This window comes from Typopeltis vanoorti, chromosome 2 (assembly GCF_054136105.1).
Source record: "Typopeltis vanoorti isolate ZY-2024b chromosome 2, IOZ_Tvanoo_1.0, whole genome shotgun sequence".
NCBI lineage: Eukaryota > Metazoa > Arthropoda > Arachnida > Uropygi > Thelyphonidae > Typopeltis > Typopeltis vanoorti.
In genome coordinates, this window is record NC_143550.1 from 26072773 (window position 1) to 26098079 (window position 25307).

At 36.5% G+C, this 25307-nt stretch overlaps 1 protein-coding gene across 1 annotated transcript in view; it reads left to right on the forward strand.

The window, feature by feature from the left end:
* LOC150108890 (E3 ubiquitin-protein ligase RNF123-like) overlaps window positions 1-25307 on the forward strand; it is a 660886-nt gene that overhangs the window by 20863 nt on the left and 614716 nt on the right. Inside the window, exon 2 of the mRNA XM_090410696.1 lies at window positions 3291-3357. Coding sequence (XP_090266822.1) covers window positions 3291-3357 — 67 coding nt within the window. The remainder of the gene's footprint in view (window positions 1-3290; window positions 3358-25307) is intronic.

The following is a 25307-nucleotide window of genomic DNA, read 5'->3' on the forward strand; positions in this document are numbered from 1 at the left end:
GCTTTAAACTGATTCAATGTGTCTACACCTACAACACACTCAGGCAATGCATTCCACTCTCCATGCAAAGAACCTACTCCTCACTCCTCTGTTCACACCCTCCTTACACAGTTTTCTAGCAATGGCCTGTTGTTTTACTCCCTCCTATTCTATGAAAATCTCTTCCATGTCGACCTGATAACTCCTGACTAGCTTATATGTCTCAATCATATCTCACCTCTTCTTCTTATTATTCATGAGGGTCTGCAACTTACATTCTCTCAATCTGTCTTCATATTCCACATTCCAAAGACCACTGTGACTACTTTTGTGAATATTCTCTGGACCCTTTCCAACATATCCTCATCACCATGAAAACCCAGCAACCAAATCTGTGCATAAATAATCCATGAGGCCTGATCAAGGCCTTATACAATGGAATCATAACCTCTATATTTCTACATGTGATGGCCCTCTGCATCATTGCCATTATTCGATGTGATGTTTTCACAACTTGTGCAATGTGGCCCCTGAATTTCAGGTCCACCATCACTCCTAGATCTCTCATCTCCTCTACGGAAGTAGAGGAGATGAGAGATCTAAGATTCTAGGATCCAGGACGTTAAAGTTTCCTCACCAAGTGTATACTTTGCATCCCATCATTGCTTACCAATTCTCAAAACTTACACTTTGCGTCATTGAACTGACTGTTCTACTTACCTGTCCATTCATGCAATCTATTCAAGTCTTCTTGTAAGGCAATAACATCCGCTTGACTCTGCATTGCCCTCCCCAGTTTTGCATCATCTGGAAATAGCTGAATATCACTAGTTAAACCCAACCCAATATCATTAATACAAATTGAACAATGGCCCCCAAAACTGACCCCTGCGGCACACCACTAGTGACCTTTCAGGGTGTCACACCCCCATAAACAACTTTCTGAATACCTATCCAACAGCCAGTCACTGATAGCAGCAGTATTCTCTATGGTTATCAGCATGGATCTGTTAAGGGGAGATCATGTTTCATTAACTTACTTATGTACTATAACCAGGTGACAAACCCATGTTGATAACCACAGAAAATACTGCAGTTATCAACCCATTTCTGTATCCTACTTCTGACCAATCTCTCCAGGACCTTCACAACTCCAGATATACAGACCAGTCTATAATTCGAAGCTACAGCCTTATCACTGCCTTTATGCAGTGGAACAATTTTACCCTCCTTCCACTCCCTTGGAACCTGTGCTGTTGCAAAACTCTTGTTAAAGGCATGTACTGCCAGTTCCCTGGAACATTCTCTTAAGATGCATGGTGATGTTTCACAAAATCCTATCTCCTTATTAACCTCGAATGCCTCCTGCTCACTCACAATTAATCTATCCTCTCCTGACCTTTACACTTAATTTCCTCATGATTCTACCCTGATCAGGATGAAACACACTTATAAATTGATCACTGAATACCTCAACAATGTCTTCTGCAGCAGTTACCATTCTACCACTTTCATCCTTTAACTTCATCTTACCATGATCATTCTTCCTTCTACTTACCACATGTCTAAAAAAAAAAACTCTCTAGGGTTTTTATAATAAATTTAGTTTAATCCTTTACTGATACCTATTTAAGAGAAGGGCCACTACCCAGACTGGAAATAAAGGTCGAAACCGGTCTGGGTAATGGCTCTTCCCTTAATGCATAGCATTATACATGTCCGCAAGGAGATGTGCTTTGCATTATGGAAGATACTGAGACAAGCAGTGATGAGAGCTTGGTCCACCTTTACTACAAGTTGCCTCAGTCTTGAAGATACTCTAGGTGCAAACTTTGTTTGCCTACACTTGGGTAAAGGATTAAACTAAATTTATTATAGTCTAACGAAGTGGAAAATAAACTTCCAACATCTCTAGAGTTTTTGTTTGCCTGATTTGCCAATTTCTGCTCATATTCTACCTTTGTTTTCCTTACTAACTTAGTCACTCTCCTGGCTTTATATTCTGTTATAAAAGTCCATTTTAACAGAAAATTAAAAGCAGTGCTATAGTCTATGATAGATACTTTTCCCTGATAATCAAGAAATCAACAAAACCATGATATATGATTGATATCACTGAAATGGTAGCACTCATGCTACAATGCACTATGGAGGTAAGAAAACAGTATTATGAAATGTAGACAAAACACATAAACAGTGATGCAAAACACTGCAAGCTGTATGTGAGCTATATTATTAGAGCCATATTATTATTATAATGCAGCAAATGGTTTAAGAGAATCCACAGTGGGAACATAACACAAAGATAAGAATCACCTCCAAGATTAATTCCAACAGTACAGAAAATAAAATAAAATGAACACCATTAAATGAAGAAACACCACCAGTTCCATCAATGATAACAATGGTGACAAGTGCAAGAAAAGCACAAGAATGTACAGAATGTAACATAACAATCGATAAAGATAAATTTTGGCTAAAGATAAGTTTTTCAACTGTTACTTGTAAATAATTTATTATTGGAAGTTAAAACTGAAAAATAAAGTTAAAGAAAAAAATCAACATATCAAAATAACACAAACATATTTAACAGAAAAATTACCACTAACATATTATTGACCACCCTACTATATTATTACTTACTACTTCCACACAATTTCAGAGTAATCATTGAGGAAGGTTGCTTTTACACACTGTTGTGCTTAAGGTATATAATTTCTTGCCATCTAATTAAATTAAATAGTGACATTTGATAATCGCAAAAACTTCTATTCATTCAGATATTGCCAAAAGCATGACAAGCCAATGTAAATGATGTATAGGATTGATTGGCATACAAGTTATTCTCTGTATTACAATGAGTTACACGATATCACATCACCTTTTATTTACCCTTCCTGTTATCTAACCTTTCCAATCCCCATCCTAACATATGAAAATCAGTCATTCCAAGGCATGTCTTATATGTAGTTTTTATGTTTTCTGAACATTGAATCTTTACCTAACATCAAAGTCCAAAAATTGATTGTACTGATGTCTGTTATTTGCAGTTTTAGCATTATTTGAACATCAAACCTCCTGTGATATCCTGTCACTGATTATTCCAATCCCTTTCCTCACCTAAACCTAAGAAAATGTTTATAACTCATTGTGGTGGTAAATATTTTTTGTGTATCTTTTAATTAATATATTTAAATTTGAAAAATGTATTGGTGTTTTAGTATAGCCAGTCTTATGGTTATTTATAACTTTTCTATTTGTGTAAAACAGTTTGAGGAATGATAAGCTTAATTCAGTTTTCCTTTTATTAGGGAGCATTATCAAGTATGTATTTGGAGAAGATTGCCATTCTGTAAACCAACATGATTTAATTATATAGTAAGTATATACAACATGTGTTGAGTGCAATATGAAATGATCATATATAGATGGAGTTACAAGGTATGAACAAAAAATTTCTCAGCAATGCTTTGTTTGCTACAGTGTTGTTCCTTAGTAGGTATAGGCAGTTTAATTTTCTGGGTCATTTGCTTTTATGTCAAAATTATAATCTGGGTTATTGAGAAGTTATACTTCAAGCACAGTTATGTGGTGTGCCCTATGCAACTTTTTTCTCTTCAGAAAATGTGAGACTTCAAAGAACAGCATGTGCAATGAATTTAGTTTAAACTGAAAAAGTGTCACAGAAACTTGCAGGATATTAAAACTATTTCAGGATATTAAAGAATAACCAACAAACTGAAACATTTGATTGTTATTTTTCTAAGTTTAAAAGTGAAGTAACATATTGGTTGATATCTGCTGATAAACAAAATGGATGTAAAAATCAAACAGTAGAATGATATTTATGTTCAATGTTCTACACCATAAGGCTGTATAGCAGTAATTATCTTATGTTGCAAACTGAGAATGGTTTTTTTCCTACCATAAGGTGAAGTGAGCTATGGCACTCATCTTTTCTGTGGTATAACATTCCTTCCTAAATGGCACAACTACTTTGTTCTTTCTGTATCCTCCTTCCCTGATCTTGACATGTTTTGACTTTTTAAGTCATCATTGAAAGGAAAATTTGATGTAATCAGGGTTTAAAACAAAATCATGGGCTATACTTCAAGAGGGTAGCATGGATTAGCAGGTAAATATTTTTATTTTAGAGGGGAAAATTATACAAACTGGATATTTTTTTGATTACATGTCATATTTGAATATTATTATTAAGAGAGACCTCCAGGGAGTCAGACTCATCGAGAGATGTTGCCATAGATAATGAGAAAACACTTTGTATATTAATTTAAAGTGCAATTTATTTACATATTACTTTGATTCCTTTATCATTAGGAGGATGATATTGAGTAATCAGATTGAAGTTAAAAAAATAAACTTTAATCATGAAGATTTATTTGGGGATTGGGGGAGGGAGGGAGACATTTTCATATTATTAGGCTGGATTCCAGAGACTGGAGTGATGTATCGTAAACTACTAGACATTTTATAGAAATAGAAATGCATGGCTGGACATATGTATAGTCATATGCATGTTAAAAATACAGTAGTTAACATATATAAAGAAAATTAGAATTTAATATAAACTATATATTTTGCTCATTATAACATGAGCATTGTACAGGGAGAGTATTGAAGATTGGTTAAAACATTCAAAATATATATCACGAGTGAGCTGCATAGCACAAGTATATATCCTTGTGTCTTAGTCATGGATGAGTGAACAGGAAAATGCACTGTTAAGGGTTCAAGGGAGCCGAGATATATTTCTGTAATTCAAAGTTAACTAAATAATTGATAATATTAATAGTTTATGATTACTTTCCTTTCCCAGAACTTTGAGACAAGCATGCAATCTGAACAGCTAAGATTAGGAGAATATTCAGAATTTTGTAAGTTTCAAGGAACAGATGATTAGATTTAACTCACTGTAGTGTAAAATCTTGGTTTCATTCCAAAGAATTGTCTAGTGTCTGTGGCATGGGAAGCAAGGTCAGAACTTTCTGATTCCTAAAAATTTGATGTGGTGTTGGTGTTCTTGGATTCTAATCTTAGTAGGAACGGGCAGTCTGTTTAAAGTGACAGTCAGCAGGAACAGGGCACTTGATAAACACCAGGCAAGGATAGAGGTGGCAGTTTTTCCTTGGTAGATGCCAAGAAAGAAGATAACATCCAAGCTGGTTTGAAGATGGTGTATAGATTGCATTTGCAAAGAATCCGTGTCATTGGTTTAGGAGTTCCTTTAAGGTAGAGTGTGGAAATTCTTTTTACATCAGATTGTAGTCTGGCTATGGAATGATATTCACTGATTATTTTCTGAATGGTGGGTTCATTATATCCATTAGTTGGCAAAGTGATTTAAATTTCAGTGTAGATTTAAATTTGATCATCTGTTCCTTGAAACTTGTGAAAACTTGCAGTATCTTTCTAATCTTAAATGCTTGGATTGTATGTCTGTCTCAGAGTTCTGGGATATAAATGTCATAAACATTAATTTTTTTTTTTTTAATAATAACTGGTTATTATTATTATTATTATTATTATTATTTTGGGCGACTCCAGGGAGTCCTTAGACTCATTGAGAGAGGCCCTAAACATCATGTCCATCACAACTATACGACATTCTCACAGTATCTATCATACCTTGCCTTGAACTTGCTCACCGTCATAGCATCCACAACAGACTCTGGCAGCTTATTCCACTCATTTCCCACTCTAAAAGTAAAGAACCCAACTCTAACACCCCTGCTAACCACACTCTTGCCCAGTTTCCATAGGTGTCCCCTAGTTCTCCCACCACCAGTCCTGATCTCAAAAATATCCTCTGAATTAATCCTATAGAATCCCTTTAGCAATTTGAATGTCTCAATCATATCTCCCCTTTTCCACCTATCAACTAGTTTCTGCAACCCACAAATCTTCAACCTGTTCTCATATGGTTCATTCCATAGACCTGCTATCATCTTAGTCACTCGCCTCTGGATCCTCTCCACCTCATCCCCATCAAGAAGGAACTGAGGTGACCAAATCTGGGCACAGTAGTCGAGATGAGGTCTTATCAAGGCTCGGTATAGAGGTACAATAACTTGCTTGTCTCTCTCATCAAAGTATTCTTCAGTAACCAAGTGATTTGATGAGCTGATTTAGCCACTTTTGCAATATTTAATTTAATTTAATTTAATTTTAAATAAAAATTGTAAAAAAACCCAGAAAATATGTACCTTCAGGGAGTGTTTAAGTTAGTATAACATCACTGCATGATTAAGTGTTTGCTTTATTAATCCCCTATCAACAATTTTACTTGAAATTAGTCTATTATTTATCAGCACTCCATTGTAATATATATTTTAAAAACAGCTAACATGTAGAGGAAATTAGAATTTAATATAAACTCCTATATATTTTGCTCATTGTAACATGAATATCATTCATTTTTATATTCCATGAATGATATTCATGTTACAATGAATTCTTTTTTGTATTAACCATTCATTTATAAGAATGGTTAAACATATTGTATATTCAAAATATGAATCGCAAGAATGAGTCCTATAGCATGAGCATACTTTCTAGTGTACTCTTTGAGTTTAAGAGAACCAAATATAAGCCCTGTAATTCAAGATTAACTAAATTGAGTAGTTTATTCAGGAGTGGAGTCCAAAAGACGGCCTGTGACTAGTGGTGTGCCACAGGGTTCTGTTTTTGAACCACTGCTGTTTAGTCTGTTCATTAACGATATAGGGAAGGATCTAAGTGAAACAGCTCATTTGTTCGCTGATGATGCAAAGTTGGGTAGGGTGATAGTGAATGCAGAAGATGTAAAAATCTTGCAGGATGACTTGGATAGATTGGAGTTTTGGGCTAAGGAGAATGGATGTCAATTTAATGTGACAAAATGTAAGGTTATGCATTTTGGAGTGAAAAGATTAGCAGCAGTATACCACATTGGTGGAACTGTACTCCAGGAGATTGATGAGGCCAGGGACTTGGGAGTGTAGTGGATAGGGAGATAAAGTTTAGGGGGCACATTGCAAAAGTAGCTAAATCAGCTCATCAACTCACTTGGTTGTTGAAAAATACCTTGACGAGAAATACCTTAATATGTCAATTGTTCTACATTTTCTATATCAATTCCATCCACTTGTATCTTGTGTTTCATGTTCTTCTCACCAAATGGCTTTGTTTTCTCCAAGTTCATAAGTCCAAATCTCTTCCCTTCCTCATTTAACAGTTTCAGTGTTTTTGTAGTACTCTTTTGTCTTCTTCAATAATAACAACATCATCTGCAAATCTCAGATTGTTAATTCTCATTCTGTGTACAGATATTCCTTTTGCATCATTCTTCAGTGTGTCCATTGCTCTTTCTAAATGTGTGATGAAAATGCTTGGTGATATTGGATCCCCCTTGTCTAGTACCTCTGCTTGTTCTAAACCATTTCCCCAAATCATCACCTATTCTAACTGCTGCAACTACATTCTGATAAACATCTTTTACTATATTGAAATTGAAAGTTTATTTTTCACTTGGTTAGACTATAATAAATATAGTTTAATCACATTGGTGGAACTGTACTTCAGGTGATTGATGAGGCCAGGGACTTGGGAGTGTTGGTGGATAGGGAGAAGTTTAGGGGACACATCGCAAAAGTGGCTAAATCAGCTCATCAAATCACTTGGATGCTGAAGAATACTTTGACGAGCAGAGATAAGCAAGTTATTGTTCCTCTGTATGAAGCCTTGATAAGACCCCATCTTGATTACTGTGCCAAGATCTGGTCACCAAGGTTTCTTCTTGATGGGGAGGAGGTTGAGAGGATCCAGAGGCGAGTGACCAAGGTGATAGCAGGTCATTGGAATGAACCTTATGAAAACAGGTTGAAGATTTGTGGGTTGCAGAAATTAGTTGATAGGCGGAAAAGGGGAGATATGATTGAGACATTCAAATTGCTGAAAGGTTTCTATAGGATTAATTCAGAGCATATTTTTGAGAACAGGACTTGTGGTTGGAGGACTAGGGGACATCCATGGAAGCTGGGCAAGAGTGTGGTTAGTAAGGGTGTTAGAGCTGGATTTTTTACTTTTAGAGTGGTGAATGAGTGGAATAATCTGCCTGAGTCTGTTGTGGGTGCTATGAAAGTGAATGAGTTCAAGGCAAAGTATGATAGATACTGTGTGAATGTCGAATAGTTGTGATGGACATGATGTTTGGGGCCTCCCTCGATGAGTCTAAGGACTCCTTGGAGTCGCCCATAATAATAATGTGTTTTTGTTTTTTCTCCTAGCTTTCTCTGCTGTTAACCTCATTGACCTAATCTGTTGAATTGTAGTTCTGTCCTTCCTAAATCCTACTTGCTCGTCTGCAAGATATACTTCCAATTGCATTCTCAATCTTTCTGTCAATATCATCATGATCACTTTACCAAGGTGACTTGTCAAGGCAATTGTTCTATAATTTTTACATTCTAGCTTATTTCCTTTCTTGTATAATGTCACTAATATTGATTTTACCCACTCATCTAGCATTTTCTTTTCTTTCCATACCATATTTGGTGCATTTCTGTAACCATACTTTCACCACCATATTTAATCATTTCTCCAGTGATGTTATCGTTACCAGGACTCTTGTTGTGTTTTAGCCGTCCTATTGCTTTTCTACCTCTCCTCTTAAAATGTCCATATCATGCTCATTACCTGGTGGTGATATCTGCTTCAATTCTTCAGTCAGTGTCCCAACACCATCTAAATCTAGTTTTTCTTTATATATATATATATATCTCACTACAGTATCTTGTCCACTGCTGTACAATTTGATACTTTACATTTCATGTGCATTTGATACTTTATATAAAATCCTATAAAAATAAATATTAAACAGACATGCTTCTTCAGCCATCTACCAGCGGCAAGCGGTACTTAAGTACTAGTACTAGCATCGCAGTTAGATGGCTGAAGCAGTAGTTTGTTCAATTGTGCTGTCTAGTGCTTTCCAGATACATCTTGAACGTTCTCGATACTTCGTTATTTTCATATAAATACAAAAGGATCTCATCCACAGTCAGTCGTGAACAGTGTGATATTCATGTATAAGCGCACGCAGGTTCGTCGTTTCAGTCATGCCTGTTGTGGTTTTATTTTGTCAGACTTTTTTTATTAGTGTGAGACATATTCAGTAGATAATAACCGTTACACGGCCATTTTGGATCATTTTTTGGGTTCACCTTCCATCACTATGGCGCCTACAAGTAAAAAGCGTAAATCAAGTCATGCTTGTCAGGTTTTTAATGAAAAGTGGACCAATTTGTACTTTTTTGTGCCGATTGACGATAAGCCAGTGTGTTTAATTTGTCATGTGTCAGTATCAAAAGAATGCAATATAAAACGATACTATGAGACAAAGCATGCATCCAATTTCGATCACCTTCAAGGGCAGCTTTGTGTGGACAAAGTGAACTATCTCCAAATTGATTTAAAATGCCAGCAGGGTACGTTTAAAAGGCAGAGGGAAGAGAGCAAAGAGTGCATCAAAGTAAGTTATGTAATAGCTGAAAAAATTGCTAAAAAATCAAAAGCCTTCTTGGATGGCGAGTTTGTGAAAAAATGTCTCATCGCTGCTGGGGATATTCTGTTCTCAAATAATAAGGAGGGGTGCTTAAGGGTCAAAGCTGTATAACTGAGAGGAGACCTCCACATAGCCTTTAAAGGAATGCAGAGAAACGACCAGGGCTTCTGACCTAATGTCCAATCCTCATCTTCTCGTGGTGCACCCTGTTGGGTATCTACCTAGATACTGAACGAACGAGGAATGGCTGACAATTTGGGATTTAGCCGACCAAATTGTATTCTTATTGGTTAAACCAAAATATAAAAATGATGGTACAACATGACAAAATTTCATGCCTGGTGAGGCGTCGCCCGGTTAAGCAAGGAACCTGTTGTTTTCACCAAGGAACCAGGGCGAACAGTGAAAAGTCAGCTGCTGGAACAAATCTGAAAATACATCCCAACTCAACATCACCAGAGTTAAAGATCGGTACTATCAACATAAGAAGCCTGAATGGCAAAGAAATGGAGCTAGCTGAGGAATTAGATAAGCACCAGATTGACATAATAGGGGTGACTAAAACAAAAAAAGACAAAAACTGGCGAGATCTTTCTGAGCAATAAGTACAAAATGTTATATTCAGGCAATGACAATCAAGCAAAAGAAGGAGTAGCCATAGTAAAAAGGTTGGTCGATTGGTAGAGCCTCTGCTACTAATGGCTCAGTTAAGTAAGTTTGAGCGCAGTTAGTAGTTTGAAGGGGACCAATCATTCGATGCTGTTGGCACACTCTCCCTCGATGAGTCTTTGGAATCCCTGGAGGTGTCAAATAATAATCATAATAATAATAAAATAGGAGGCTAATCTTCTTGAATGGCAGGCAGTTTCAAGTAGAGTGATGTGGGAAAATATGAGAATTGGAACTGGACAATGAGACTTATTTGTGTCTTTGGTCCCACAGAAGGTTCTACTAAGGTAGAGGAGGAATATTTTGATGCTTTAGAAAAAGCAACTGACACAATGAAAAAGGAAAAGTTGGTCCTTGTTGGGGATCCAAATAGCAGAGTAGGATTGTTTTGTTTGATTTGTATGATTGTCAGACATACAAAAATATTTTGGGAAAATTTAGAGAAAAGAGGAAAGCTAATAAAAATGGCAAATACCTGTTTGATTTCTGCTCAGGACATGGACCGGTTATTACTAACACCATGTTCCAACATAAAAATGTGCACAAATTCACATGGAGAGAAGAGGCAAGGAATAAGAAAAGTCTCATTGCTGTGCTTTGTTGATAGTGATGTTTTCTCCCTGGTGCAGGACCCCAGAGTGTACAGAGGATTTGAAATTGGAAGCGATCACTATTTAGTCTTGAGCAGGATAAAATTGAATTTCATATTGAAAAGAATAACATGTAAGAAAATTTTTAAATTGAATAAAAGTTGAGCAGCTCTCAGATGTGAACTGTAGACTAAAATACACAAAGATTATTAAAGAAAAAATGAAAGAGTTTGAGAATAGGAACCAAACCTTGGAGATTCAGCGGCAAGCCTTAAAGAAAACCCTGATTGATTCAGCCAGAGAGGCATGTGGTGAGGTTGTCTGCAAGGATAGAAAAATCAGAACTCCATGGTGGACACAGGAAGTTAAAGAGGCAGTGAAGGAAAAGAAGAAAGTATCAAAAGTTCCTAGAAAATAAGTTAGCTTTTGCTCTTAGAGAATACAGAGACAAATGAGAGAAAGCTAAACACTGTTTAAAACTAGCTAAACAAAAGTCATGGGAGGACTTTGGCAAGAACATAGAAAATAAATATCGAGAAGGTGGTAAGATATTCTGGAGGTTGTTGAAGAAGCTTAGAAATGGAGGAAAGAGTGCAGTAAAAGGAGTTAGAGATGATAAAGGTGACATGAAAACAGGAGAAAACGATATCCTTTAACTATGGAGTAATTACTTCGAAAAATTGCTAAATGAAACAAGCATTGATAGCACAGTGGTAAAAAACACTCAACAGGCATACAGTCAGGAATACATATCCATACTTGAAGTAGAAAAAGCCATCAAAGGCTTGAAATGTGGAAAGGCAGCAGGAGTAGATGATATTCGACCAGAAATGCTGAAGTATGGTGGTATAAAAGTCTTACAGTGACTGTATAGTTCAGAAAGCCTGGACAGAGGGATGAATTCCCGATGATTGGAGTAGATCTCTAATAGTGTCCATATATAAAAAGGGAAATAAAACTGAATGTGAGAATTACAGAGGTATTTCACTACTGAGTGTTCCTGGCAAGATCTATGCAAGTATACTTGAGAAACAGGTGAGAAGAATTGTGAAAGAAAAATAGAAGCTGTCAGGATCAGATCTTCACTTTACGACAAATAGTCGAGAAATCATGGGAATATAACAAAGATCTGTACTTAAGTTTTGTAGATCTGGAAAAGGCATATGACAAAGTGCCAAGAGAGAAGCTATTCAATACGCTACAGTTATATGGTATCAATGGGGCATTATATCAAGCAATGCTTAGTCTGTATTTGAGTTGTAAGTCGGCAGTTAGAATTGAAGGATGTACAGGAAGATGGCTTAATGTTAAATCTGGTGTGAGACAAGGATGTACATTATCCCCTCTGTTATTCATTATCTATATGGATCACATTATGAAGGAAAGTTGTATTGAACATGATATCAGAATTGGAGATGTTAATGTCAGCTCTTTGCTTTATGCACACGATGTTATACTTCTGAATAAATCCGCTATAAGTTTGCAAGATTCCCTGACTAAATTGAATAGCTGTTGTAATAGATATGGTATGAATGTCAGCAATAAAAAGACAAAGAATGAAAATAGGTAGAATCATTGAAAATGTCAACTGTGTTGTGAATGGAGAACCTGTGGAACAAGTAAAACATTTCAGCTACTTAGGCACGATTTTTAGTGAAGATGGTAAATTAAATATTGAAATAGACAACAGAATCAACAAAGCTTGTATGGTAGGAAATCAATTGAATAAATTCATATGGAATAAGAGAGAAATTAGTCGGAACACTAAATTAGCTGTATACAAGACAGTGTTCAAACCAGTTTTAACTTATGGATCTGAGAGCTGGGTCAGAAGTAAAACACTTGACCAAAGACTAGAGACCGCAGATATGAGAATCCTGAAAAAGATTATAGGCATGAACAGATGGCATCAATGGCAATATCGTATTAAAAACAAGGATATTAGGAAAGAACTTGACATTGTCAGCATCCAGGAATGCGTTAGCAGAGCTAATCTCAGGTGGTATGGTCACTTAAACAGAATGGGCGAGGAAAGATTGGGCAGAACAAGTGTCCTCTGCCAGGTTGGCAGGAAAACGACTCAGAGGGAGACCAAGATATAGGTGGATTGATACGGTACAATGCGCCTTAGACAATAGAAATATAAGATCTGATAATGATAATATTGGATTCTCGACAAGTAATAGACTGATTTGATTTGGAGGAAAATAGGAAGTTAGTAATTATGTAAATTTTTCATGTAGTACTATCATATCCTGTACACCCCTTGAGGGTACATGTCAGGAATTTAATGATGATGATGATGAAATAATAAGGAAGTGTTTAAAAAACCGATTTTGTCTGGCTGTAACTATAGCATGACGTGTCGAAGAACTTGCCAATGACATTGAAGGAACTTTTAAAAAAATGGTTGTCCAAATTTACGTCATATTCACTTGCTTTAGATGAGAGCACAGATGTGAAGGATACAGCACAACTGGCTATCTTTGTCCGTGGCATTGGTCAACAATTCATTGTGACAGAAGAACTGCTAGCACTCGTACCTATGAAGGAAATGATGAAAGGCACTGATATTCTTGAAGCTGTCAAGAAAACACTCCAGTGTTTTGACCTTAGCTTAACCAACCTCGAGGGTGTGGTAACTGATGGTGCCCCTGCTGTGGTGGAAAAGAACGAAGGGTTTGTTGTGCTGCTAAGTAAAGAACTGGAACTAGAAAGAAAAGATTTCGTCCATTACCACTGTTTAATCCACCAAGAAAATTTGTGCACGAAAACTATTGGATTTGAGAATGTCATGAAAGTTATTGTGACTGTCATCAACATTATTAGGGCAAGAGGATTGAATCATCATCAATTCCAAGAGTTTTTGATCCAAGAGTGCGAAGCGGATCACGGCGATGTGGTTTGTTATAGTGATGTGCGTTGGTTGAGCAGAGGGAAGGTTCTTAAAAGAGTCTTTGACTTAAGGAGTGAAATACAGCAGTTCATGCAAACCAAGGGGAAGCCAATTGCAGAATTCAACGATCCGAAGTGGATGACAGACTTTGCCTTTGTGACCGACATCTCGTTGCATATGAATGACCTAAATATACAGCTACAATCCAAAGATCAACTGGCGCACACTCTGTTTGATCACATCGAAGCTTTTGTGGCCAAGCTAAAACTTTGGGAGACACAACTCACAAAAAAAGACAACTCATTTTCAGCTTCTCGCTGAGTCCAACTGTTGATGAATTCTGTTGATGATTCATCTCTTGATGAATATGCTACAAAATTAGTCATGTTGCGAAGTGAGTTCGAAGAGAGATTTAATGATTTTCGTAACCAACAGTCTTCTTTAGATTTATTTTCAATGCCATTCAGTGTCAATTCTGCCGAAATGCCAGGTTCAGTATACAAATGGAGCTACTTGAACTCCAAAACAACTCTTCTTTGAGAGAAAAATTATTCAATGTGCCCTTACTTACATTTTACAAAGACTACATTTCTGAGGACACATTCCCTAATCTTTGCCTGCATGCTTTGGAGATGTGCGCTTTGTTAGGAAGCACATACTTATGTTAGCAGTGCTTCTCCAGAATGAAGCATGTGAAGTCCAAGACAAGAACTCAGGTTACGGACCATCATCTCGAGAATACTTTTTGTGCATAGTGACTTCCAACATTGATGCCAACATCGACAAGCTGATCAAGGAAATGCATTGCCAAGTTTCCCATTGATATTGTAAAAAATGAATGTTTTCTTCATTAAATTGTCTTTTTTCCAAGTATTGATTGTATTTACTTATCATGAACCTGACTCCTACCTATGCTCTTAAAGCTGAGTTTGTTTATTTTTATAGGATTTTATGAAAAGTATCAAATGCACAGCGTTCCTTGTGAATCTGGGAAGCATCTTACAATTCTAAATGCTGCAGTATAGCTTAGTGGCCTGCAGGCTTCATTGAAATTTTTAATGCGGCCTGCACTGTCTGAAAAGTTGAAGACCCCTGCCCTTGAGAGTTTTTTTTTGATATGCAGCAAGTAGAAGGAAGAATGATCATGGTAAGATGATATTAATGGATGAAAGTGGTAGAATGGTAACTGCTGCAGAAGACATTGTTGAGGTATTCAGTGATCAGTTTATAAGGGTGTTTCATCTGATCAGGGTGGAATAATGAGGAACTTAAGTGTAGAGAGCATAGGAGAGGATGGCTTAATTGTGAGTGAGCAAAGAGGAGAATGACGTAATTGTGAGTGAGCAGGAGATATTTAAGGAAATAAACTTGATGTCAATAAGGCGATAGGATTTGATGACATATTAACACACACATTAAGGGAATGTTGAGGGAATTGGCAGTAGCATTGGCATGCCTGTTTAATAAAAGTCTTGCAATAGCACTAGTTCCAACAGAGTGGAAGGAGGGTAAAATTGTTCCACTGCATAAAGATAGAGATAAGGCTGTAAAGGTAAGGCCTCAAATTATAGGCTGATCTGTATATCTGGATTTGTGCTTAAGGTATTGGAGAGATTGGTGAGAAGTAGGATATAGAAATGGGTTGATAACAGCAGTATTCTCTTTGGTTATCAGCATGGGTTTGTTAAGGGGAGATCATGTTGATTTTTCTCATTAGTATTTCTCACCTTTTTATAGTAGAGATGCATATACAATAGTGTACTTAGATTTTGCAAAGGCTTTTTATAGACTGCCACACAACAAGTTCTTAAATAAATTGAAAAAGGTGGGATTGGATAACAGACTTCTGAGTTGGATCAGTGACTGGCTGTCGGATAGCTATCAGAAAGTTGTATATGCAGTATCCCAAAAGAGAAAGGTCACTAGTGGTGTACTGCAGGGATCAGTTTTGGGGCCATTGTTATTAAATTTGGATGTTAATGATACTGGGATGGATTTAACTAGTGATATGCAGCTGTTTGCAGGTGATGCAAAACTGGGGAGTGAAATGCAGAGTCGAGCATATGTCATGGCCTTACAAGAGACTTGAATCGATTGCATAAATGGGCAGGTAAGTGGAACTATCATTTCACTGTTGAAAAGTGTAAGGTTTGAGATTTGGTAATTGGAAGTTTTTCCACTTGGTTGTATTATAAATTAAAGATACCAAGAAATTATATACTTGGGTTAATCCTTTATCCAAGCGTAAGCAAACAAAGTTTGCATCTGAAATATAATCAGGAAGAGGGCAACTCATATATAGAAGCTAATAATGACTTCACATTACTTGTCTTAGTATCCCTGGTCTGGTCTAGGTAGTGACCCTTCCCATAATGCATAGCATTATACATACCTGTAAAGATATGTGTTTTGCATTATGGGATACTGAGGCAAGTGATGTGAAGTTATTAGCTTCTATATAAGAGTTGCCCTAGTCCTGATTATATTTCAGGTGCAAACTTTGTTTGCTTACACTTGGATAAAGGATTGACCAAAGTATATAATTTCTTGGTATCTTTAATTTGAGATTTGGTAAGCAGTGATGGGATGCAAAGTATACATTTGGTGGGGAAACCTTAAAGGAAGTAGATCAGATGAGAGATTTAGGAGTGATGGTGGAGAAGGACCTGAAATTCAGGGGCCACGTAGCACAAGTTGTGAAAACATCACGTTGGATAATTGCAGGGATGCTGAGGATCCTGACACAGAAATGTAGAGGTTATGATGTCATTGTATAAGACCTTGATCAGGCCTCGTATGGATTATTGTGCACAGATTTGGTTGCTGGGTTTTTCATGGTTTCAAATTTTACAAGTACAGATTGAGAGAATGTAAGTATAGGATATGATTGAGACATTCAAATTACTGAAGGGTTTCTATAAGATTAATTCAGAAGATATTTTTCAGAATAGGACTGGTGGTGGCGGGAGGAGACTAGGGGCCATACATGGAAGCTGGGCAAGAGTGTGGTTAGCAAGGGTGTTAGAGCTAGGTTTTTTACTTGGAGAGTGGTGAATGAGTGGAATAAGCTGCCAGAGTCTGTTGTGGGTGCGATGACTGTGAATGAGTTCAAGGCGAGGTATGATAGATATTGTGTGAATGTCGAATAGTTGTTCTTGACATGATGTTAGGGCCTCCCTCGATGAGTCTTAGGACTCCTTGGAGTTGCCCATAATAATAATAAAAAGTGTTTGCTTAGTAATTCTACTATTTCTACTGATTCAGTTACCTCCCTACCATCGGCATTCCTTAAAATCATTCTGCTGTATACATTTTTTCTTTTACTTGCAGCATATTGTAATTCTCGTGGAAAGGCTTAGATGTTGATTATACATTCTTACTAAATAGCTTAAGGAAATTACAGTGTACAATAGAATATACATTAAAATAAATTTTAATACACTCCCAATATTTCGGCAATGTCACGCTGCCATTATCACAGGAACTTAAATACAAGACACGTGCATGCAAGCACAGCACACAGTAAATGAGGAATGAAGCAAGAAGCTATTCTTTCTCCTAAACATCCTGATGGTGTCCCCTAGCGAGCAATGTTGATATTCTTGGGCGATTGGGCTGAAGGTCTTCTGATGTAGGTTTCCCAAATTTGGGGCAGTCTCATGCAACCAAATTTGTTGAGGTTTGGATTGTTTCTTAGGGCTGAGGCTGATTCCATGAATAGCCTTTCGTATTTGAATTTACTACAATGTATTATCCACCGTAGTACACCGTAGTAAATTCAAATACGAAAGGCTATTCATGGAATCAGCCTCAGCCCTAAGAAACAATCCAAACCTCAACAAATTTGGGAAACCTACATCAGAAGACCTTCAGCCCAATCGCCCAAGAATGCCAACATTGCTTGCTAGTGGGCACCATCAGGACTTTTAGAAGAATGAATAGCTTCCTGCTTTGTTCCTCATTTACTGTGTGTTGTGCTTGTGTGCACGTGTCTTGTATTTAAGTTCCTGTGATAATGGCAACGTAACATTGCCGAAATATTGGAAGTGTATTAAAATTTATTTTAATGTATATTCTATTGTACGTTATAATTTCCTTAAGCTATTTAGTAAGATTGCAGCATATTGAAAGAACTGTTTGGGATTCTCTTTAGTTTGCATTGCTAATTTCCTTTCATAATCTGCTTTTGCTTTTCTTTCCACACTAGTTACCTTTCTGGCCTGTGCTTTGTACTGTTCATGTGCCTACAGGTCACCTTTCTCCTTAAATTTCCTCCACAATTGTTTCTTTTTTTTTTTTTGCATCTCAAGCTTAATGGTGTTATTCATCCATTTAACTCCCACTTGATTAACCATCTGGACTCTAGGTATGCAGTCAGCCATTACCTCCCTCAAATACTCATTTACCACTTTCCATGCACTATCAACATCCACCCCTTGCAGTTTTACATGCCATGGCACTGATCCTAGCAATCTCCTAAGCCTACTTACCAGCCCGGTAATTCCACATATACATTTTCAATTAAGACGGTATAATTGAAAATTCCACACATTTAGCCACCTTCCATATCAAGACCTTATGATCAGTGGTGAGCTATGGAAATTTTAACAAAGGGCTTGCATCGTCGAGAAAAAAAAAAAAAAACATATGTCACACTAAAACTTTTATTAATACAGCTTGTGCACAAATTCCAATAAAAAAGTATGAGAGGACACTCAACCTCTAAAGACTATCATTTTTTTAAACAAATATTTCATGATCTAAACATGAAATATTTGGACACAATCAACTGTGTTAATTTATCTTACATAAGAAAAACATTTTTTAACTATCAAAATATAATAAGAATGAAATCTTTTATAATCTTTTATAAAACATTTGATTGGCTACTGGTTTTGCCATATGATTGGCTACCAGAATGGAGAAGGGTAAAGATAGTGCATGAGCTTATATTATTTTCAAACTTGGGCGCATTCGTTATAGAGGAGTTGAAACAATAATTCCAAATAATTTATACACTGCCAAATAGACTAATTTTTGTTAGGTTACCATATGAGATTGTCGCTTAATGTGTTTCAAAATAAAAAAATAAAAAAAGTAAACAAGAAGAGCAAAGGGCTTGCAAATTTGAGTAAAATTTAACAAAGGGCTCGCACGAGCCCTTATAGCTCACCACTGCTTATGATCACTCTCACCAATTGGTGGCAATGTGGTCATATTCGTTATAGTCAAATTCTCAGATGCAATTACTAGATCGAGCACTCTCGAACCCCTAGTATATTCCATTATATACTGTCTCAGGTAGTTATCCCTTAGTAACTGCATAAAATCCATTTCCTTCTTCTCCTCCTTCCAATCATCAATGTTACCATAGTTGAAATCCCCCATAATAATTACCTGTCCTCCACTCATTGAGTCTATTTGCCTACGCACACTATCTCCATCATCTATTCCATAGCTTGGTCTATAACAGCATCCAACTGTATATTTTGTTCTGCTGGCCTCAATCTCACACCACTTAGCTTGAATGAGTGGAGAGCAGGCAGTTATCATGGGTTACTTTGATTTTCTTTGGCTGCAGTTCATTGGCTAACATCAATAACACCTTCCCCCATTCTTTTCCTCTGTCTTTCCTGAACACACTATACCCTTCACATTCTATCCCACTAATTATAATGGTATGAAAATGCCACTAACTATAATGGTATGAAAAATCAAAGTGTGGGTCTGAATAGTATTTTTTTAATCTCAGTTTGTATTAGAGCTAGATTAAATGCTACACAAAATACACAAGTGCGTGGGATCCACCATGGTATTATCTTTTCTCAGTGAAATTTTTCAACAAGAGATATGCAAGGGAATATTATTATTATTTGACTCCAGGCCTCCATGGAGTCAAGCCTCATCGTGGGAGGCCCTTCCTAAAAACACAGTCTGTCATACCACTCCTTGAACTTATTGACTGTTCGTGCTCTCACTGCTATCAGGCAATGCATTCCATGATTCAACCATCTTTCATGCAAAAAAAAAGATACCACTCCTCACCCTCTTGTTCACAGCTTCCTTTCTGAACTTTCAGGGATGGCCCCTTGTCCTCGCCCCCCCCCCCGTTCCACCAAGCAAAAGAACTCCCCAGTGTCAACCTTTTAACTACCTCTCAACAGTTTAAAAGTCTCAATCATATCACCTCTCTTTCTATCTTCCAAACTCTGCAGTCCACATTCCCTCAGCATGCCCTCATAACTAACATTGTACGGTCCTGAAACCATCTTTGTTATCTGCCTCTGTATCCTTTCCACAATTAATTTATCTCCTTCAAATCCTGGGGACCAAATTTGAGAACAGTTGTCCAAGTGTGGTTTGATCAGAGCTTTATACAATGGAATGACAACTCTTATCTCTGCAGGTCAGCATCCTTCTCATTATTGCAGCAGTCTTCTAGGTTACCTTCAACGCCTTTGCAATATGTTCTCTGAATTTCAGGTTTCTATCAATCATCATCCCAAGATTTCTTACATCCACTACTTCATTGAGTACAGCTCCTCCTGCAGAGTATGCAGCTTCCCATTGATGTATCCCAAACTTTCACTGACACCTCTATACATTTGCCCATCTGTCCAGTTTATTCAAATCCTCTTGCAGGGCTGCCACATCTGTACTATTACTAATAGTCCTTCCTAGCTTCACATCATCTATAAACAACTCAATATCTCCCTGCAGTCTACTGACACTGTCATTAATATAAATGTTAAACAATACAGGTTCCAGTACTGGTCCCTGTGGACCCCACTTATAACCTTCTGCCTCCTTGATATTGCCCCACCATATACAACTCTCTGATACCTATTAGATAGTAAATTCTGAATCCAGTTGGCTAACCTGACATCTAAACCCAAGTGCTGCAACTTAAATATCGGCTTATGTTGTACCGTGTCAAATGACTTTGCAAAATCCATAAAAATGGCAAATATGCCTTACTCTCATCAACTACTCTTGTCACATTATTACAAAAGGCAATCATATTACTAAAGCAAGAGCAAATCCATGTTGATTCTCACAGGTAACGTTACCCTCATCTGCCCAACGCTGTATATGGTCCCTCACTAATTTCTCCAAGATCTTAACAATGTGAAAGATTAGGTGGTGATCCAGTGGAAGTTCTTGAGGTAGCTTGATGAAATGTGCATCAGCAAAATCCCATCAGCTTAATTACTCAACTGGCCATATGAATGAGATACATCAAATATCTTACTTTGTATCCATGTCATGTCATTGCTGTTCAAATGTAATTTAAAATTGAATGGACACTTTGCATCTGTTTTTATTGATATGTGAATATCTTATAGCCATACTGATGATAAAACTATTTCTGGGATATCTGGAGGTTTTCTATTTACAAGAATCAAGTAAGAATTGTAATGAATTTCAAGGAGCTGCTTCACAAATTTATCCTATGAATTAAATACATAGACATTTAACTTATTTAAATTATACAGAAATTTGTAACATATTCTCTTGAATATTCAAGATTACAGATATCTATGGTTTGATCTTCATATTTTTATTTCACTCACTTTGATGAATTATGTCAGTTTATTATTATTATTACCGATTGTTACCTTTTCATTTTAAATCAGATATGTCTAAATAAAATGTATATATGAGGATGGAAAGTCTCAAAAGTTCTCAGCCTCAATCATAGATGATAACACTATCAGCACAATTTTTTTTTTCTAAGTTGGTACATCTATCATAAGCATCCATGTGAAATTACAAGTCATTCTATCAACTAGTTTGTTTTATACAGCTGTCTGAAGGTCTATATCCCTCGAAATAGATAAAATTAAGTATCTTGTGTTTATAAAATTCTTTGTAAAAGAAGGTTTAACGGCCAAAAAATTCACTCAAAGTTCATAAAGGTTTATGGGCACTCTACTCCTTTGTTTTCAACAATTAAGAAATAGGCTGCTGAGTTTAAAAGTGGCTGTACCAGATTTGAAAATGATCCACATGAAGGATGTCCAAAAAGTGTAACAACACAAGAAATCATTGATCAAGTGCATGATATGGTATTAGATGACAGGCGAGTCAAAGTGCGTAAAATTGCTGAGACTATAGGCATTTCAAAAGAACGTGTGGGATATATTTTGCATGAAGAATTGCAAATGAAAAAGCTTTGTGCAAGATGGGTACTGTGCTTACTCGCATGAAAATCTCTGAACAGTGCTTGGAGTGTCTTAACAAGAACAAAATCATTACACACCAGAATCCAAACAGTAGTCAGAACAGTGGACAGAAGCCTGTTGTTCAGCACCAAAGAAGACAAAGTTGGTTCCATCAGCAGGAAAGGTCATGGCATCAGTGTTTTGGGATGCTAAAGACATTTTGTTTATTAATTATCTTGAAAAGAGTAAAACAATAACTGTGGAATATTATTCCGATCTTTTAACCAGACTAGATGAAATAATTTGTGAGAAAAGACCCGGTTTGTAGAAGAAAAAAATCATCTTTCATCAGGACATGCACCTGCTCACAAAGATGTTTTGGCAATGGGAAAATTAAGGGATCTGCACTGTGAATTGTTGGAACATCACACTGTTTCCCAGATTTGGCTCCCTCTGACTTTTGTCTCTTCCCTAAAACTCTTCTTCACAGCTCAGCATTTTTGTTTGAATCAAGAGGTGATTGCAGCTGTTGAGGGGTATTTTGCAGATCTTACTGAGAACCACTACAGGGATGAGATAATGTTGCTGGAGCATCACTGGAATAAATGTATTAGTCTTAAGGTAGATTATGTTGAAATATAAAAATAATTTTGAAATTATTGTCACCTGTTGTATCTTTTTGTTGTCGAAAGCGCAACCTTCATTAGTGTTGCATCAACTGTTTATGACATTTGTTTCATTAGAAGCCGAGTTATAGTGCCAAGAGTGACGTGTTTTGACGAACGGTCAAAAAATGAGTTTCAAACAGAGAGCTGCGATTGATTTTGTGTTAAACTTGGTAAAAGTTTTACCAAAACGTATCGAATGCTTCAAAAAGCATAGGTGATGAATGCTTATACTGTACTCAAGCTTATGAGTGATTTAAACGATTTCAAAGTGTCCATCGACGCTTGAGGAAAAGCCAGGCTGTCCAAAACTGGACTGAGCGAAGCTAACATCCAAAAAAAAATGCGTGATTTCATCAAAAAAAAACCCCAAAATTGTCTGTGAGATTGATTGAAGATAAATTGGTGATTCCAAAATCAACTGTGTACAACATTTTGACCGAGAGTTTGGGCCTTCGTAAATAGAATTTGCGATTTTTTTCCCACAAGTTGACCAACGACCAAAAAATGTATCGAATTGCACACTGCAAGGACCGCTCGTAAGGACTCAAACTTTCTTCAAACAATCGTTACTAGTGACAAAACATGGTGTTTTGAGTATGAGCCCGAAACAAAGCACCAGTGCTGAGTGGAGACCACCAGAAGAGGAGCATTTGAAAAAAAAAAAAAAAAGTCACTTGGAGAGAAGTCAAAAGTAAAGACAATGCTGATTTATTTCTATGATTCCACAAAGAATTCATTCTGCCTTGCCAAACGGTCAATGGTGAGTTTTATCTCGAAGTTTGGAAGCGATTGATAGTGAGAATTCGTCGTGTACAACATGAATATCGTGACAACCGACCATTCGTCAAAACACACTGTCACTCTTGGCACTATAACTCGACTTCTAATGAAACAAATGTCATAAACAGTTGACACAACACTAATGAAGGTTGCCGCTTTCGACGACAAAAATATACAGCAGGTGGCGCCACTAGTTTCTTCTATTTTTGAAAAGTTCGGTTTCTATTTGGACAGAGGGTGTATTGTGCATTGGTTGTACATATTTGTTGTTTTTGTCATTTTAACAAAGGAAAATTAGACTGCAGAAAATTTTGATTTTCTGCAGTCTAATTTTCCAAACAGTGAGGTTGCCTTGCTTTGGGACTTAATTGTACACAACTTTCCTTTTCTAACTCCACATCTCAAGTTGAAAGAGAGAGATTTATTTTCTGTTAGTAATTTAACAGAAATTCATCTGTTAAATTCATCTGCCTAAATACTAGATTATCCTTACCTTTTACAACCAGCTCTCCTTCCAAAAATAGTGGAGATGTCATCTTTCCTTTTGGTGACTGATGTCGTAAATAACTTTGTACATATTTCTTTTGTTATTGAATTAAACAAAAGGAATTCCCCTTATTCATTCTTCTCTTTTGTCATCTGTCCTGGTTTGTCGAGTGGTCAGCATATTCCCGGAAGGGAATATGCTGACCATGTATATGTTGTTTGTACCTACAACAGGTTGTAGGTACAAATTCAGCCATGAGCTTAGATATTTGTAATTGTCTTCAGGTGGAAGATAAACTTCATTACCCAGTATGAGACCATCACCCCTCTTATTGGAGGCTTGAAGTGATTTGAAAGAGTCCATGTTTGGTCTCCAGAGCAAGGTTTCTGGGCCATGTAAAAAATACAAAACAATATATATATAGAATTAATAAAAATGAAAAAAGATCTTTAATCCATGAGTGGGTTAAAGAAAGAAAGAAAAAAAAGAAATAAGAATGTACAATGGGTTTACAAAAAAAATAAAAAAGACATTTTATGATTGGGATCCAAATAAGGGGGGATCCAAATAAATGATTCCCTTCTTCTAATGGTCACCAATCTATTCTTTCCTTTCTTTTTTTTCTTTTTTTTTTCCTTCTTTTTCTTATCATGGGGTTTTAAAATTTAATATATTATATTATTTAGACAATCACAAGCTAGAAAATGTCACAGGAAGACCATAGTATCACATGTGGTTTCTTTTAATTCAAAATTGCTGTTATATTTAATGTACAGTTATGAACTCTGATAAATTAAAGATGCCAAGAAATTATATTCTTGGTTTCGTCCTTTATTCAGTGTGAGCAAACAAAGTTTGTATGTGGAGGATGAAACCAATAATTAAAGTTGACAATTTCTTGGCATCTTTAATTTATAGTATAACCAAGTGAAAAAACTTTCTACATGTTGTAATCCAGAGTATTTTAGTAATAAGGTGTGACACCTTTTGGCTACTTGTATATGGAAATTGACTTCTGCATTACTTCAACCTGGGTATCGTTTCTGGGTCTAGCTCCCACTGATGAGACCTCAATAAAGGTTGAAACTGATCTGGGTATATACATGTCTGCAAAGATGTGTGTTGCATTATGGGATACTATGGCAATCGATGTATTATTATTATTATTATTACACCCTCCATGGAGTTGACAGACTCATTGTGGGAGGTTCATTCAACTGACAATATATTTATCATATAGAATCTTAGTCCGCAACACTCCTTGCATTAACAACACATTCTGGCAATGCATTCCATTCACTGAAAATTCTCCATGTAAAAAATGTATTCCTCACACCCTTCTTCCCCACACTTTTACATAACTTCCAGGAATGCCCTCTGGCTTCCTCTCTTACCTTTTACTCTATTTATAATCCCCTCTGGATTAATCTGATAAAATCCTCTCACTAACTTAAACATCCCTATCATATTACCTCTCTTCCTCCTATTCACCAGACTCTGCAATCCACATC